The sequence below is a fragment of the Palaemon carinicauda genome, chromosome 3 (assembly GCF_036898095.1).
Source record: "Palaemon carinicauda isolate YSFRI2023 chromosome 3, ASM3689809v2, whole genome shotgun sequence".
Lineage (NCBI taxonomy): Eukaryota > Metazoa > Arthropoda > Malacostraca > Decapoda > Palaemonidae > Palaemon > Palaemon carinicauda.
This window is the reverse complement of record NC_090727.1, coordinates 96,050,408-96,069,172: the sequence shown is the minus strand read 5'-3', so window position 1 is coordinate 96,069,172 and position 18,765 is coordinate 96,050,408. Positions and strand designations below refer to the sequence as shown.

Here is an 18,765-nt window from a genome sequence, read left to right as displayed (position 1 = left end):
AGAAATTGTAGTATCAGATGTTAATGGAATTTTTTTCATTTGTGCAAGATTTATTTCTGTCGTTTTTCTATACAGTGAACCCTCGTTTATCGCGGTAGATAGGTTCCAGTCGCGGCCGCGATAGGTGAAAATCCGCGAAGTAGTGACACCATATTTACCTATTTATTCAACATGTATATTCAGACTTTTAAAACCTTCCCTTGTACGTAGTACTGTTAACAAACTACCCTTTAATGTACAGAACACTTAATGCATGTACTACAGTACCCTAAACTAAAACAGGCACAAATATTAAAGGTGATTTTATATCATGCATTTCCTAAACATGCTAAAAAGCACGATAAAAAATGGCAACCAATGTTTTGTTTACATTTATCTCTGATCATAATGTAGAAACAAACTGGAGGTAGAGCTTTGCTTATTACCCAGACATATTTCCCATACTTTTCCCTTAGAACTACATCACATCTTCCTACTTTAGATATATAGATATATATATATATATATATATGTGTGTGTGTGTGTGTGTGTATATATATACAGTATATACAGTATATATTAATATGTATACACATATACATACATATATATATATATATATATATTACTGTATATATATGGGTTATGGAAAAAATCCGCGAAGTGGTGAATCCGCGATGGTCGAACCGCGAAGTAGCGAGGGTTCACTGTACTTGTATTCTTGATATGCAATGAAAGATAACAAAAGCTTCATGTTTATTTTCCAATTTATTTGCCCTTACTGTTGCATATCGATATTTTCTTGCTTTCCTTGTTTATAGATCATATCTATACAGTACAAGACGGTACCGCTGTTTTTTTATAATTTTCCTTTCTTGACTTTTTCTCTGACATAGTTTTAAAACTTGAATTCTTGATTTTTTAAATCTTCTGGGACACTAAGGGTCGCACAAGGTAAGAGAGAGCGCGGCGAGATGTTGATCACGTCGCGACCAGAAACTTACTGACGATTCGACGACCCGAGCTAGCACGCTGCCCGACCCCGGGTCGTCTCAGGGCACGTATCACACTGCCCGAGGTTGACCCCGTAGAAAACGGGAAGAGGGTAAACTATACAAAAAGCTGGTCGGTTAGGTAGAGTTACCAGTAACTCCTAAGAAGGTAGTTCTAGGTAAGTATGTTAGGAAAAATACAAATTAACTTAAAAATTTGTGATATTCTTGATTTTTAAAATCTTTTAATTCCCATTTTTGGAATTTCAGGTTGCAGGATGAGTGGGCTGCATCGGCTCCGGGTTACGGAGCTCCACCCAAACCTCCTCTGCATTCTGTGCGGAGGATATTACGTGGATGCCACCACCATCGTCGAGTGCCTCCATTCTTGTGAGTACATAACAGTTGACTCTTTTTACACATAACAGTTATCACAGTTTGCTAACTTATTCTCCTCAGAAGTCGTCATCATCATCATCTCCTCCTCTTCCTCTTCCTCTTCCTCTTCCTCCTCCTCCTCCTCCTCCTCCTCCTCCTCCTCCTCCTCCTCCTCCTCCTCCTCCTCCTCCTCCTCCTCCTCCTCCTCCTCCTCCTATGCCTATTGATGCAAAGGGCCTCGGTTAGATTTCGCCAGTCGTCTCTATCTTGAACTTTTAAATCGGTACTTCTCCATTCATCATCTCCTACTTCACGCTTCATATTCCTCAGCCAAGTAGGCCTGGGTCTTCCAACTCTTCTAATGCCTTGTGGAGCCTAGTTGAAAGCTTGGTGAACTAATCTCTCTTGGGCTGTGCGAAGAGCTTGCCCAAACCATATCCATCTACCCCTCACCATGATCGTATCCACACATAGAACTTGAGTAATCTCTTATAGTTTCATTTCTAATCCTCAAGAAGTATCTTGATTAAATTCATGATGATTTTGTACAATTTAGTCAAATCTTCTGTTTATAATGTAAAGTTGAATAAAGTCAATTTTTTTTAATTAGGATTAGGACAGGATCTTTGTATAAAAAAACCTAGCTGAGTAACCTATGAACTAGGTATATCCTGATCCTATTATTACTTGAGTAATTAGTAACTTTTACTGTGGATTTAAAATGTGCATTTTAATCAAGTCACTAATAATGTATAATATAGTTGGTAAATGAATTATAGACATTATACAGTATTGTTGTTTTAATTAGTAGAAATATAAGTAGCAAATATTTTTCATATTTGTGTAATCGTCTATTAACTTTATTAAAATAGACTGACTATGGATTTAGTCAGTCTATGGAATGCAAAAAGACAAAATGGCCCCTAGTCCCGGGCATTGCGCGGTGCTAAGAATCTTCCGGTTTATAGAGACTACTGGCGAAATCTAACCGAGGCCCTTTGCGTCAATAGGCGTAGGAGGAAAAGATGATGATTATTGTTAAAGAAATGAAAGCTTATTCTTTGAATTAGCTTTTCAGTTATTGATTAAGTGATAGCTGTATGGTATTCTTATGTGCAACAAAGGGAAAAGAGGAAAACGACCTTGACAAATTCAATGCAGATGAAAGTAATAATTAAACTATCGTACGGTAATCGACGAGAAAACTTCAGTACAATGTTGTTGTTTTTTTTTATTATTGCTATTGCTATTGTTATAATTATTATCATTTTCTTATTATATGGATGAGGGTTACATTAAAGGAGTTTAAACAGCTAGATGGAGAGAGATCAAAGAGAATTAACCCTTTTACCCCCAAAGGACGTACTGGTACGTTTCACAAAACCCAACCCTTTACCCCCATGGACGTACTGGTACGTCCTTGCAAAAAAAATGCTATAAAATTTTTTTTTTCATATTTTTGTTATTTTTTTGAGAAAATTCAGGCATTTTCCAAGAGAATGAGACCAACCTGACCTCTCTATGACAAAAATTAAGGCTGTTAGAGCAATTTAGAAAAAATATACTGCAAAATGTGCTGGGAAAAAATAACCCCTTGCCGGTTAAGGGTTGGAAATTTCCAAAGAGCCTGGGGGTAAAAGGGTTAATGGGAGAAAGCAGTGTCACCAAAAGTCGAAAGATCGCATAGTAGTTAACTGGTCACCACTCTAGCGCAGTTGGTCCCAATCGCCAGTTAACTTTAGGGCAAGCCCAGGGGTAAGGAGTTCCATCCGTTTCCCTTAGAGGAATAGTGTAGCCTCCTTGTTTTCAGGCTGCAAATGCATTGCAGTTCCTATGGCTTTTTGGGGGGATAGAAAGTTTCCATGTAGAGGACAAACTGCAGCAGTCCCTGTCAGCGAGATATCAACACAAGGTTCATGTCACATCAAAGGTTGACCCTCAGGTGTCTTCTAAGAAATCGAGCCTCTTCAGCCTCTTCAGCGCCTACAATAAGAGACGTGTCTCCTCAGTGTCTTTCCTATCGGAAATGCCTCTCTCCTTTTCAGAGGTTGGATGAGCAAGTGCCCCACCCTCCCCCTTCAAGGAGGTTTCCTCCTTCAAAGCTCTCTGAGCCCGTATGCAAGGGTGTGCCTCACCCTTTGCAAGATCCTTCCTCTTTGGAGGGGCATTGTAGGATAGCTTTGGTCAGGCGATCCTACTCCTCTCCTCCTTCTGCAGGTTCCTCAAGAGACGACTCCTTTTCAGACACGTTCCTCCAGATGCATCTCTTCCAGACGATCCCCTTCAGAGAGTGTTTCTCCTCTAGGGAATCTCACCTCTGCGCACTTCTCGTTCTAAGTGAGCCTCTTTCAAACGCACCTCACATTCCAGCGCTTCTCCGGAACACGCTTAGCGCTTCTCCAGAACGCACCCAATGCTTCTATGAAATGAGCCCAGCTTGATTTACATTCTAGATTTTCAGGTTCCTGCCAATACTCCAGCACCCCTCACCCACGTGCACATTTTCTAGACACGTGTTGCAAGTGAGCTCTTCTCCAGGCTGTGCCTCAACTTCTGGACATGCATCTTCCAGACGCCCTTCTCCTGTAGGAGATTCTCTAATGCACACTGTTTCTCAGTGCGCTCCAGCTTCTGGACAAGCCTCACTTACTAGTTCAACTTCCGGATGCGCCTCAACCCAGCGCTCTCCATCCAACCGCTGATATATATATATACTGTATATATAAGCATGAACATCATCACAAAGATCGGAAATGCGTTTCCATCCGAGGAGAGAGTCTCCCGTCTTAGAGTCGTAGCATTACCCGTCCTTCATCTACCCTACTTGCTGTTCCATCAGTACCAGAGTCTACTAGGACACCTGTCATCTTTACAATGCCTACTTCCTTGCAGGTGTCATCACCCTACAGTAGGAGCTGAAATAGCACTTTTAACACCTGGACCATCCACTCTCAGTACTTCTGGTATGGGAAGAATTCTTAAGGGATCTTCAGTGGGGGATAGACGAGTCAAAACATCCTGAAAGGAGACCCTATGTCATCTCCACCTTCATATTTCTTGCTCTTCACAAAATGCATCTAAGGAAGAGTAGGGAGTTCACCTCTGTTAACATCTAGCTTCGAAACAGCAAGAGCATATAAATGTCCTAGAGCTGAAGACAGCATTTCTAGATTTTCAGCATTTTTGTCCCCTTCTCATAGGCCACTCTGTGGTGTTGATAAGTGACAACACTGTGGTGGCCTACATCAACAGGCAAGGAGGCACAGTATTATTACAACTGTGTCAAATGGCAGTATAAACACGAGAGTTGGCAGAGCTCAACTTGATTGCCCTTACAGCCAGCTTCATTCCAGGAAGAAGGAATATCTGGGCTAACAAACTGAGCTGAAGTTTTACAGTAGGTTTACAATACAGAGATTTTCGGCTAAGGAACAACCCTTAAAAGCTGGGGCTGTGGACCCACTGGTACAGTCAAATTACTGATGCATGTGATACCTGGAACCTCAATTTCAGCATCTTACATGCTTGGGTTTCGAGTTACTCGTAAAGAAGCAAAGTCCATTTGGTAACCACGTGGCGATGAACACAAAGGGGGTCGCACTGAGAATTGAGGAGCGGCGTGTGATAATACGACGCGACCAGAAAACTTACTGAAGAATACGACCTGGCTAACATGTGGCCTACCTTGGGCATTGCCCTCGGGGCACGTTTTCCCCCGCGAGACCTACCGCTATAGAAAATGGGAGTAGGGTAAACTACACAAAACTCTGGTCGTTTGAGAGGAGGTTCCAGTAACTCCTAAGAAAGTGTTTCTCGGTAAGTATTATTAGGAAAAATACAAATTACTAAGAATTTGTGATATTATTGAAAGCAATAAGATTATTAAAAGTATTACTATTATTATGAATAAAATTAGTATTGAAATAAAATGAAGTGGTGGTCCCTTTCCATCCATTGGATGACGAGTTAGCCGTCGGCGCTGGAGAGCCGAGTGAACGTCCTCCCACTTTGAACGCTGACGCAACACTGAGCACAGTCAGAAATCAGGCCGGCCCATCAATGCGTTGGTGGTGTGATTTCGTGTTGAAAAAGTCATTTTTCAAAGCATCCATTCAATACTGCGTGCATCATAAATCATAGTGTGTATTGGGCTTAAGCCATATTCCCAGCTTTGGTGTTATCGTTCTCCTATCCTGTGTAAAGGACTCAAGCTTGTATAGTTAGGAAAAATACAAATTATTTTAAAAAATATTAATTTTATTCAACTCATAGGTGAAACACTACTGTATTGAAAACTAAATTTTATTTTATATATGTATCCTTCTTTCTCATATTTTCTCTTACAAATTATAATGCATTAATTTAGTCAAGTTTCAAGATTGTAATAGTCAAATTTTTAAAAAATTTTCCCCTTTATTTTCAGTTTGTAAAACCTGCATAGTAAGATACTTGGAATCAAGCAAGTTCTGTCCGATATGCGATGTCCAGGTTCACAAGACAAAGCCGTTACTGAGCATCAGACCGGACAAGACCTTACAAGATATAGTATATAAGCTGGTTCCTGGATTATATCAGAGTAAGTTCTATTTAGTGTTTATATGCTACTGGTGTCTCAAATTCTAGTCAGATGTTGGTTCGAGTTTATTTTATATTAGCGTTTTTGTTTCAGTTATTTGTATGAATTTTGATGAATACGGGTCCCCAACTTTGAAATATTCAGATACAATCACAAATCCAATGGAAGATAACAAAGATAAGATACAGAAATATTGTAATAAAACAATGTTATATCACTTAACCCTTTTACCCCCAGGCTATTTGGAACTTTCCAACCCCAGGTGTTTTTCTTTTTTTTTTTTTTTTTTCAAGCACATTTTGCAATATATATTTTCTAAATTGCTCTAACAGCCTTAATTTTCGTCATAGAGAGGTTCATGTTGGTCTCATTCTTTTGGAAAATGCCTGAAGTTTCTCATAAATATATAAAAAATATGCAAAAAAAAAGTGTAAATAGTTTTTTTGCAAGGACGTACCAGTACGTCCATGGGGGTAAAAGGATGAGTTTTGTGAAACGTACCAGTATGTCCATTGGGGCTAAAAGGGATAATACAGTAAGCAAAATGACATTTGTATTAACCAGTTATTTATTTCATATGAAAACCAACTATGTATTGACTCTTGTAGCTGGAAATCATAGGCATGGTGATCAGATTGAACTTAACCTAGGCCAAAAAGCTAAGAAAATTCAACTTAAAAAGATCATCCTGGAACCAATTGAGTTTTTAACTTGAGGACATTCTGTACAGTAATCCCTTTCCATATCGCTCCCTCTGTACATTTTGGATTTATAAATTATTAAAGGTATTATAGGTTGGTAGCGTCGCGGGCTTCTGTTTCAGAGGTCCCGAGTTCGCGTCCCCGCTAAGGCGCGAATAGTGTGAGACCTTCTACCGGGGGTACTCCCCAGGGTGGCGCCAGGTGGGGGGGGAGGTTAGAGGGGGCTAGTAATAGTCCAAGCTGGCTCGTGGTCGCCCGAGGAGATGGTGAAGGTCGTCTGAGGGGAGACCTAAAACCCGCAACTTTAACTTTTTAAATCTATATCATGGATTCCTATCTATGTCCAGGATTTCTGAATGCATTTGTTTTATATTTTTAATATTTCGTTTATATTTTAGTAAAAATAGTAATATTTGGGCTTATAGAAGCTTAGATTTTTATAGATAATAAAAAGTATAAGAAATTGATAAAATAAGGGAAAACGTACCTTAGTTTTCTATATCTAATTTTGTAGTTTTTCAAATATCGCCAATTTGGGGCGAGGGTGCTGTTGGAACATAAAACCTGTGATAGCCAAGTGATTACTGTAATTTATTTTTATTTTTATATCAACTGTACAGCATTGTTAGTTAAATGTCTAAATAACTACCACTGAGAAAAATTACTGTATCATAAATCTTTAATGATTTTAGTTTGTTCTGATACAAAATTCTATAGAATTAGTAATGTTTAAGATGATGTATCTATTAACAACAAATTCTAATTGTCTTCCCTCGTGAGAATTAACACTGTTAACCTCGTGATTTGGGTGGTTAAATGTTCAATGAAAAGGTTACAATATTGGTGGTAATTTTATTAATGTCATGGTTTAACAAATGTCCTTCGATGGTATCGTAGGAGAATTTCTTTAGTAGTCGGTGAAGTGGGTTTTAGTCGCGCTATATCTTAGTTCAGTCAATAGAGTTATGGAGAAGGAAAATGATGGAGAGACAGAAATTGAATATGTTCGAGATGAAGTGTCTGAGGAGTATGGCCGATGTATCTCGATTACAAGGGGTTAGGAACGAAGTAGTGGGGGTGAGAACGGGTGTGAGAAATGAATTAGCTTTTGTGGATTTAAATGTGTTGAGGTGGTTTGGCCATGTAGAGAGGATGGGAAATGGCCATCTGCTTAAGGAGTATGGCTGGTGTATCTCGAGTAGACAGAGTTAGGAACGAAGTAGTGAGGGTGAGAACGGGTGTGAGAAATGAATTAGCTTTTGTGGATTTAAATGTGTTGAGGTGGTTTGGCCATGTAGAGAGGATGGGAAATGGTCATCTGCTTAAGAAGGTGATGAATGCAAGAGTTGATGTGGGAAGTACAAGAGATTACCAAGGTTTGGGTGGATGGAGGAGTGAGGAAAGCCCTAAGTGACAGGAGGGTAGATGTGAGAGAGGCAAAAGAGCGTGCTAGAGGTAGGAATGAATGGCGAGCGATTGTGACGCAGTTCCGATAGGTTCAGCATAAGAAGCTTCATTTGCATGGGAGGATGGGCTGTGACACCCTAGCAGTACCAACCTAACTTGGCCAAGTCCCTCATCAGGTAGGGAAAAGAAAAATCCCTCCGCGTTTTTTTCTTTTTTGATGTCTGCTACCCCCCGAAATTGGGAGAAGTCCTGTGGTAGATAGATAGATGTCAGAATAATGTTCATGTCAATGTAGTATACACATACAGTAGCCTCTATTTTATGGATGTAAGATCCGAAGTTTAGTTTTCAAATGTATTGTTAAAAATTATTGATTAGATATTCAGGCCAATTGTTACCCCAAAGCTGGTAGTAGGGTATCAAATATCGAGCCCATGCCAGGTCTGCCTCAAGGTAAATCTCTAATATATTACCTTTTGAGAAGAAGATTACTATATAAAACCTATACCTCTGTCCAGACACACAACTGTGAAAGAAACATTGGGTTTTGGAAACACAGTATCGGCCCTTTTATTCCCAAGAATCAGGAATGGTGCCAACCCCACCCAGTGACTGTTAGAAGCCTGACTGCAAACATTCTTTTGCTCTATTTTCTTTTTTTAGAAGGAATGATCTCCCTCAAGACCAGACATTTTGGATATGGCAGAACACTTCTCAGAGGAGTTGTTTTCCTGCTCAATCATGACAATTTTCCGGATCCCCCTCGACTTCTCCGGGGAAAATATTTACCCGGTCTGAGAATGAAGTCTCCGCTAAATACTTGTATGGATAGATACTGTTTTATAAAATTACTATTATCATTTTTTGTCAATGGTAGTAGGTGAAGTTCTTTTGTTATAGTTTTAAGAAATTACTGTTAGTCGTTTTTTTTGTCAATGTCAGTAGGTGAAGTTCTTGTAATTATAAGATTTTTCATCTTACAGATGAGATGTGTAGACGAAGAGATTTTTATATAGGCCACCCTGAAGCAGATCCTCTCACGCCAGAGGATGGGGGAAAGGATTTGGGTCGGTGGTACATCTTGCCAGACGACCCTGTGTCCGTGGCGCTCCACCCGGCACCTTCCTCAAATTCCCCGAAGTATTTCAACCTCCGTTCGATGCCCGAGTCCACCCATACTTGTCACAGTGATAAGATATCGATGGATGACAGCAAAGCAACTTATCTCCATATGAAGGTTTGTGGGTTATGTAGATTGAAATTTCAGAATATGGAAACTGCTGTAATTGGGGCACAATGAATTCCAACAGATTAAATTGACTTTTGATTAAATCCTATGCTTTGTTGATTAGATTTTGAGCTTTTAAATGTTAAGGTGGGGTTTCATATTCTGTACTTTAGCAAATTTTATATGTACAGTACTAAAAATTCCTATGTACAGTACTAACAATTCCTATGTACATTACTAACAATTCCCATGTACAGTACTAACAAGGCCTATGTACAGTACTAACAATTCCCATGTACAGTACTAACAATTCCTATGTACAGTACTAACAATTCCCATGTACAGTACTAACAATGCCTATGTACAGTACTAACAATTCCTATGTACAGTACTAACAATTCCTATGTACAGTACTAACAATTCCTAAAGGTATGTAAACAAAATCATATGGGATATAAATCTATTTAGTAAAGTACCCTGTCTTATGTATTGGAGATTCCCTGTTAATTTTTTGTTAGGTGCTGTTGAGTGACTTCATATAATTGTACTCTTGTAAATTTTTCCTCCAGTAGAGATCCAGTACAGTATTTTTGAAGTCATTTCTAAAAACAGTTTTGTCATTCATGATATACATGATGTCTGTACTGTTTATTTATTTGTTGGACAGTTTTTAGTTTGTCAGGTACCTTCTATTAATTGATTATTTAGTATGTTATCATCTCAAACAGTAATGTTCCCTGTACATCCTTGTCTTATTTGATTAAATGCTGTATAGCTGTTTTTGCCTTAAATCTTATATAAACTTTCTCACTCGTTTATATTTTATAGTATCTGTAAATAAATAAAATGTCAATGATTTTAACCCTTTTACCCCCAGGCTCTTTGGAAATTTCCAACCCTTAACCCCCAGGGGGTTATTTTTTTCCCAGCACATTTTGCAGTATATTTTTTTTAAATTGCTCTAACAGCCTTAATTTTTGTCATAGAGAGGTCAGGTTGGTCTCATTCTCTTGGAAAATGCCTGAATTTTCTCAAAAAATTATCAAAAATATGGAAAAAACAATTTTTTACAGCATTTTTTTGAAAAGACGTACCGGTACGTCCATGGGGGTAAAGGGATGAGTTTTGTGAAACGTACTAGTACGTCCTTTGGGGGTAAAAGGGTTAAAATATGTAAAAGATACCTATCTGAGTACTGTTATCTGGTAAAGTGTGGACATTATTCTAAGTGCTATATATATCATACCCAGTGAGTTTCTAACTTATTTATTTACACTTCAATATGACTTCTCCATTCACAGAAGGACGGGCACCACGTACGATACCTTCAGTGCCCTGCGGGCGTCAGCATTGCTCAGTTGAAGCGGCTGTTGAGAGCGAAGTTTGGCGTCGGGCCGTCCCATCCGTTGGCCGTGCTGACTTGCACTTCCGAAGATCCCCTTAGTGATACCTTAACTCTCGTCGACGTGGCATACATAACATCTTGGCAGAGGGTACGCATGCAGCTTTTATGTTCGTGAACATTTACCAGAAGTAATGAAGGTTGTTCCGACGCTAAATACAAACCCTTTCACTCTTTATTAGGGATATACTTTAGGCAAAGCTGGAAGACTAGCCATAAGACTTTGAGCGAGGTGTAACTGCCCCACCGCTAGTTTGAGTGGGGTACGGGGGTTAGCCGGCTCCCCCGTTTACACACACCAGTGTTGTTCAGGGTTGCCGTTTCATGGAATTTCGTCTGCTACTGTAGAAATATTGTGACATCTGGCAACTGACTGTAGAATTTTTTTCTACATCCACAGTCCTTCACTTGAAGCATGAATCAGTTCATGAATAGGAAGAAAAATATGAAAAAAATTATGGTAAAATATGTTGATTTATGTAAATTCATCAAAATAATGCTAAATACTTGAAATCAGTGTAACTTTAGGTTTTAATATGACGTGGATAATTCCACGTCATGTAGAATAAAGATCTACATTTTTCACCAATCATGATGGGATAGAAAACGGAGGGAAATTTGACGTCACCAGCAGCTACGAATTTATGGCAGCTCTGTGTGATGGCAACACTCAGTATTCCACAGTGTTGTGTAGAAAAACGGCAGCCCTGGTGTTGTTTCGTCACTTTTTCTTTCGGCTTGGCCGAGAGCGGACGTGCTCTCTCCGCCTCCCAACTTTGTTGTCTGTCATCTGTCTAATTCATTTTTGCTTTTTTTCATTTCAGGTATGATTGCTTCTTTTGGCATTCATCATGCAAACCTGTCCAGAACCTGATGGTCACTTCTGCGGTACCTTCATGTCTTGGCTTACACCGACCCCATCGTTGTGTCCGGCCTGCAGAGGATGACCTTGTGTGCAGGATGACACCTGCGAGGAATGTCGGGATTGGTCTTCCTCCCAGTGGGATACCCTGGACATGGAGAAATTCGCAAAGTATTCCATGCAGGCTACTTCATGGCTGGGCCTATGGTTGGGGTTAGTGGGACACCAAGTCACAACCAAAGATTGGTCCAGGGACTCCATAAGGAAGTTGATAGAGACCTTCCTTTTGACGGGTACCCGGACCATTGAGTTCCTCACCCACCAGGTCGTCAACCTGCAGGCGAATGTGATACGCCCACGTAATACTCAAAAGAAGGGACTTGATAGTTGAAACGTTCCATCGGCAAGTCTCCAAGGCAGAATTGACCAGATTCGGGAATTCTAAACTAGAAGACTTCTCTCTTTTCAGGTCAGAAGACGTCGAGTGGGCGGCATAGCGGTGAAGGAAGTCCAACCATAATTGTCTCCTCAATAGGGCCATGGCATATCGGTCCTATGAAACAGCGACCCCTTTGAATAAGCTGCAGATGAATAGGACAGGAGGATCCTTGAGAAACGTATCGATGAAGCTCTTTTCTGCAAAAGACCAGAAGTGTTCCAAGCCCACCCTTGGAGGAAAAGGTAGTAGAGGTGGCAGCCGAGGCCGTTCCCGCTAGGACAGGCGATACTCCCACTTGCCCACCAGTGGGCAGATACCTGCAACACCGCAGAGGTGGCAACAGCGTGGAGCCGAACCCTGGATAGTCTCAGTAATCCGTTCCAAGTATCGTGTCTCGTTCACTCGACCTCTCTCTCCATTGACTCTGAATCCAGTTCCATCGAGCTCCTATGCAAATGAATCCACAAAGAAGCTGGCCCTTCAGGCCCAAGTCCAGACCATGTTGGAGAAGGGCATTCTCCAGGAGGTCCTTGATGAGTCCCTATGCTTCTTCAGTTAAATCTTTCTTGTGAAAAAGACATCTGGAGGCTGGAGACCCGTCATCGATCTCAGCTCTAAACAAGTTTGTTCGACAAACTCAATTCAGGATCAAGCCAGCAGACACGGTCAGACAAGCGGTAAGACCACAAGACTTCATGTGTACCCTGCATCTCAGGGACGCATACTTCCAGATCAAGGAAGTATCTAAGGCTCATCCACGACAACAGGTAATACCAGTTTAAGGTGCTGTGCTTCAGTCTTTCGATAGCTCCTCAAGACTTCACGAGGGTTTTCGCCTTAGAGTCAACTTTGTCCTATAGGATCGGCATCCATCTCCTAAGATACCTCGACGATTGGCTAATCCTAGCAGATTCGGTGGCAACACCGAGACAGACTCCTCACATTTTGCCAAGATCTGGGGATTGTATTAAATCTCGAGAAGTCATCCCTGCTTCACTCACAAAGACTTGTATACCTGGGATTGATCAGCGACACCAACCTGCAGAAAGTCTTCCCATCAGACGACAGAATACAGAGGCTGAGGAAGGTGGCACGCCCTTTCCTCCGAGAAGCTCACCCATCTCAGCAATGGTTACGTCTCCTAGGTCATGTATCATCCCTGGCTCGTATAGTGCTCATCGGCCACCCCTGAATTCGATCTCTTCAGTGGCAGCTAAAATCCAGGTGGGTTCAATACGACAACTCCCCAGATACGTTGGTCCCCAGGGGACCCGAGCAGCTGACGGAACTGATGTGGTGGGTGGCAGATGAGAATCTCCATAAAGGGGTTGAGCTTCTCGTCCCTCCCTCGGAATTGATGCTCTATTCAGATGTGTCAAAAGAAGGGTTGGGGGCCCTACATGATGCACCACACGGCCTCCAGGCTCTGGTCAGAGACCGAAAGTTACCATCACATAAATCTTTTAGAGATGGGGGCAGCCTGTCTAGTCCTCCAACAGTTTCAGCAGTTCCTGGCAATTTATTTTGGTGTTGATGATCGACAACACAACTTTAATGGCTTACGTAAACAAGCAAGGTGGTACCTTTTCGCACCCCCTATGCCATCCAGCAGTGGAGAAGCCTAGATGGGCAGAAGACAACTTGGTGTTCCTATCTGGCCACTTCATTCCTGGCAAGCGGAATGTGCTCATGGACAATCTGAGCAGAGCGACTCGGATAGTGGGCTCCGAGTGGTCTTTGAGTCGTCTAGTAGCCAACAAAGTCCTGACTTTGCGGGATTCCTCGAATGTGGATCTGTTCGTGACGTCACTGAACAACTGGCTCGTGCTCTACTGCTCCCCAGTCCCTGAGCCTCACGCTCTCTGGCAAGATGCATTTCAACAACGGTGGAAATTCCCGTTCTCTCTGATAAGGGTACTCGACAAGACCAGATCTCTCTCTCTCTCTCTCTCTCTCTCTCTCTCTCTCTCTCTCGTCTAACATCACATATTATGAAAGTGTATGAGAGGGTAATAAAAAAGAAAATAATGAACCATTTGGTCAAAAATAATTTGTTTAATATGGGTCAACACGGTTTCGTACCTGGAAAAAGTACACAGACCCAACTGATAGCTCACTATGAAAACATATACAATAATATGATAAATGAAAAAGATACAGATGTGATCTATCTAGATTTTGCAAAAGCCTTTGACAAGGTAGACCATAACATATTGGAGAAAAAAATGAGAAAGCATAATATTGTGGGAAAGATAGGAAAATGGGTAAAAGAATTCCTGCAAAACAGAAAACAGATAGTGGTTGCAAATGACGAGAAATCAGATGAAGCCCAGGTAATATCTGGTGTGCCCCAAGGTACGGTATTAGCTGCACTGCTATTTGTTATTATGATCTCAGACATAGACTGTGATGTTGAAAACTCCGTAGTGAGAAGTTTCGCCGATGACACAAGAATAAGTAGAGAAATTACTTGTGATGAAGATAGGAACTCACTACAAAGAGATCTAAACAAAATATATGAATGGGCGGAGATAAATAGGATGGTATTTAACTCCGATAAATTCGAATCAATAAATTATGGAAACAGAGAAGGAATGGTGTATGCATACAAGGGACCTAATAATGAGACAATCATAAACAAGGAAGCAATTAAAGACCTTGGTGTAATTTTAAATAGGAATATGTTATGCAACGACCAAATAGCAACACTGTTGGCTAAATGTAAAGCAAAAATGGGAATGTTATTCAGACACTTTAAAACAAGAAAAGCTGAACACATGATTATGCTTTACAAAACTTATGTGCGTAGTACACTCGAGTACTGCAATGTGATATGGTACCCACACTACCAAAAGGATATTGCGCAAATAGAGAGTGTACAAAGGTCCTATACTGCTAGAATAGAAGAAGTTAAGGACCTTGATTACTGGGAAAGACTGCAATTTTTAAAACTATACAGTCTAGAAAGGAGAAGAGAACGCTACAGGATAATACAAGCATGGAAGCAAATAGAAGGAATTGCTGAAAACATCATGGAGCTTAAAGTATCAGAAAGAGCAAGCCGAGGTAGATTAATAGTGCCAAAAAGCATTCCAGGTAAACTGAGAAAGGTGCACAGGACATTAATCCACTACGCACCAGCATCGATAATGCAGCGACTATTTAATGTGCTGCCAGCTCATCTAAGAAACATATCAGGAGTGAGCGTAGGTGCGTTTAAAAATCAGCTCGATAAATACCTAAGATGCATCCCAGACCATCCAAGACTGGAAGATGCAAAATACACCGGAAGATGTATTAGCAACTCTCTGGTGGATATACGAGGTGCCTCACACTGAGGGACCTGGGGGAACCCAAACAAAAAATAAGGCAATAAGGTAAGGTAAGGCTCTCTCTCTCTCTCTCTCTCTCTCTCTCTCTCTCTCTCTCTCTCTCTCTCTCTCTCTCTCTCTCTCTCTCTCTCTCTCTCCACGACGCGATCTACTCAAACGGCCACATGTGAATATCTACGACAAAGCCATAGCTTCCTTGCGACTTCATGCCTGGAGACTATCCAGCATATCCTCTCTCAGAGCGGCTGCGAAAAGGATGTCTGGATCCTTGCGAATGTTTTCGGCTTCAGTCTGCCAGGCCAAGTGGACTGTCTTTTGTTGTTGGTGTTATGTAAGGGGTATCTCTACCCTCGATACCGCTATTCCAACAATAGTGAAATTCCTCGTATACCTTCGTGAGGAAAAGCTCATCTCTGTCTTGGTGAAAGGCTACTGCTCAGTCTTGAGCCTTGCCTCTTGGCTGAATAGAGTTAATATTTTGTCTTCGTTGGAATTGTCTCTCCTCATACCTGCCCTCAGTCAGAAGTTAGACCATCCCAACGGAACGTGGTTTGCGTCGTTCAGTCCCTGAAGCGTGCTGTCTATGAACCATTACGCCAGGCATCGGATCGATACCTTACCCTGAAGACGGTTTTCCTACTCGCTTTGGCTTCAGCTAAAAGAGTCGGCGAACTTCATGGTCTTTCCTATGACGTCGCCCATTCAAGGGGATGGGGGGAGTTAACGCTTGGCTTTATCCTTGAATTTATCGCCAGGACTCAAAATCCGAGAGTAATGGAGCCTAGATTTGGGCCCTTCCAGTTTGGGAGTCTTTATAACGTAACCGATGATACAGATCAACTGTCACTTTGTCCAGTGAGGAGATTGTGGTACTATCTCAAGAAAACAGCAGCACTCTTTGTCAGCACGTGAAAGGTCAAGAGAAGTATCACCAATAACACCATCTCTGCTTGGATTCGCAATGCCATAGACTTGGCACTGAATCCCGATCCTCTTCCGACTAGACAACCCAGATCTCATGACGTTAGAGGCATAAGCATGTCCCTAGCGTTCAAGGGAAACTACTTTGTAACGCAGGTCCTACAAGCGGGCGCGTGGAAGCGTCAAACTACCTTCACCGCCCGCTACCTACTAGACGTGACTCACAGGTACATGGAGGCATTCTCCATTGGCCCTGTGGTGACTGCACAGAAAGTGGTTTAAATACCTCAGGTTCCTTGATGGACAACTAGCAGGTGGTTGAGGGCAAAGGTTACCCGGGATTAGTCTGGGAAGAATGTCAAGAATGAATGGCTCTTTCATTCTTTCATCTTCCCGTCTCTTGGGGAACAGCATGTCAAGAATGAATGGCTCTTTCATTCTTTCATCTTCCCGTCTCTTGGGGAACAGCATGTCAAGAATGAATGGCTCTTTCATTCTTTCATCTTCCCGTCTCTTGGGGAACAGCACCCATGGTCCTCTCCGAGCTGGCCTCACCTCTCTGTAGGTAAAACCAATTCCTCCCTGTAACTTATAGAAATACTACTTCTTGCACCCCCAAACCCCCTTATGAGGTGAGATTGGGTAACGTCTGTAGTTGATTCAAAGATTCCTGCGTTTTTGAGAATTCTTACATACATACATACATATACCAAAGGCACTTCCCCCAATTTTGAGGGGTAGCCGACAACAACAAGAAACGAAACAAAAAAGGGGACCTCTACTCTCTACGTTCCTCCAGCCTAACCAGGGATTCAGCCGAGTTCAGCTGGTACTGGTACTGGTACTGGTACCTGGACCAATATCACACAATCGCACACATTGTGCAGGCCGCTAACAGTGCATTGCGCGGAATTTAGCAAGTTGTCAGGGTTTTTCCCTGTTACAGGCGGAGCACGTATGAGAAAACTCCATGTTAAAAACCAGCCAGTTGGCTCGGACTTCCACCCTCCTAATGGGTGAGTCATCCTTGAGAAAGAGCAAAAGGGTTTGTATTTAGTGTCAGAACAATTGACAAATTTGAAAAATTCAGTGTCTGAAAAATTTAGTGTCAGAACAATTGACAAATTTAAAAAATTTAGTGTAAGAACAATTGACAAATTTGAAAAATTTAGTGGCAGAACAATTGACAAATTTGAAAAATTTAATGTCAGAACAATTGACAAATTTGAAAGTAATTTGTATATTTCCTAATGATACAAGCCTTGAAGTCTTTATACAAATTTGGCCCGCCACCACCTGTCCCCCTGTTTTTGCCTGCAGTCAAAAGTAACGAGACAATACTGGTGTCTGTGAGCGGGGTAGCCGGCTACATATGCTAATTAGCAGTGTTACTTACACCTCGTCTTATGGCTAGTCTTCCGTCTTCGCCAAAGGTACATACATATGTACCAACCCCCAATTTTGTGGGGTAGCCAACATCAAACAAATGAAACAAAAAAGGGGACCTCTCCTCTCTACGTTCCTCCCAGCCTGACAAGGGACTCAACCTAGTTCGGCTGGTACTGCTAGGGTGCCACAGCCCACCCTCCCTCGTTATCCACCACAGATGAAGCTTCATAACGCTGAATCCCCTACTGCTGCTACCTCCGCGGTCATCCAAGGCACCGGAGGAAGCAGCAGGGCCTACCGGAACTGCGTCACAATCGCTCGCCATTCATTCCTATTTCTAGCGCGCCAAAAGTATATCCCTAATAAAGAACTCAAGATTTGTATCTTTAGGAAAAATACAAATAAATTTCAAATTTGTCAGTTTTCTTTATAGCAGCAGTAGTATTGGTTATCAGCACCTTTTATTCCAATGTTATTTGATGTTTGTGAGAAAGCAATTTTAGAAAGAGTTAGGTGTGTGTAATTTTCCGTAAACTTACAACACTTGCAGCACATTTCAAGATGAACCTTTTAGCATCAGTATTCATTAGCTACAAATAAAAAAAATGGATGTAGTTGTTCCAACTTAACAAATACATTGCTATATACAAAGGAAAAATGCATAAAAAACATTTTCGTATGAAAAACACGTAAAAATAATCATTATATGTAATACTAAAAATGTTTTTAAAAGCCAAGCAAAATACTGTACAGTATCTATTCAATGGAAAATGTTCATATTCTTCTGTTAACCCTTTAACCCCCAGGCTATTTGGAAATTTCCAACCCTTAACCCCCAGGGGGTTATTTTTTTCCCCAGCACATTTTGCAGTATATTTTTTTTTTTTAAATTGCTCTAACAGCCTTAATTTTAGTCATAGAGAGGTCAGGTTGGTCTCATTCTTTTGGAAAATGCCTGAATTTTTTCAAAAAATTATCTAAAATATGAAAAAAAAATTTTTTATAGCATTTTTTTGCAAGGACGTACCGGTACGTCCAGGGGGGTAAAGGGATGGCTTTTGTGAAACGTACCAGTACGTCCTTTGGGGGTAAAAGGGTTAAGTACAGATGCACATGTAGTTGATGTATGTAAATTGATAGCACATTTGTGTGCTGGTTA

General features: G+C 41.2%; 1 protein-coding gene across 2 annotated transcripts in view; it reads left to right on the top strand.

Annotated features, from left to right (window-relative positions):
• The window catches only part of LOC137638380 (serine-rich adhesin for platelets-like), a 53,847-nt gene that overhangs the window by 28,649 nt on the left and 6,433 nt on the right, over positions 1 to 18,765 (top strand). For both annotated transcript variants that reach the window (XM_068370410.1, XM_068370411.1), the window contains exons 2-5: positions 1,242 to 1,361; positions 5,773 to 5,925; positions 9,017 to 9,270; positions 10,563 to 10,754. In XM_068370410.1, the coding sequence (XP_068226511.1) occupies positions 1,250 to 1,361; positions 5,773 to 5,925; positions 9,017 to 9,270; positions 10,563 to 10,754 (711 nt within the window). In that variant the 5' untranslated portion in view covers positions 1,242 to 1,249. The remainder of the gene's footprint in view (positions 1 to 1,241; positions 1,362 to 5,772; positions 5,926 to 9,016; positions 9,271 to 10,562; positions 10,755 to 18,765) is intronic.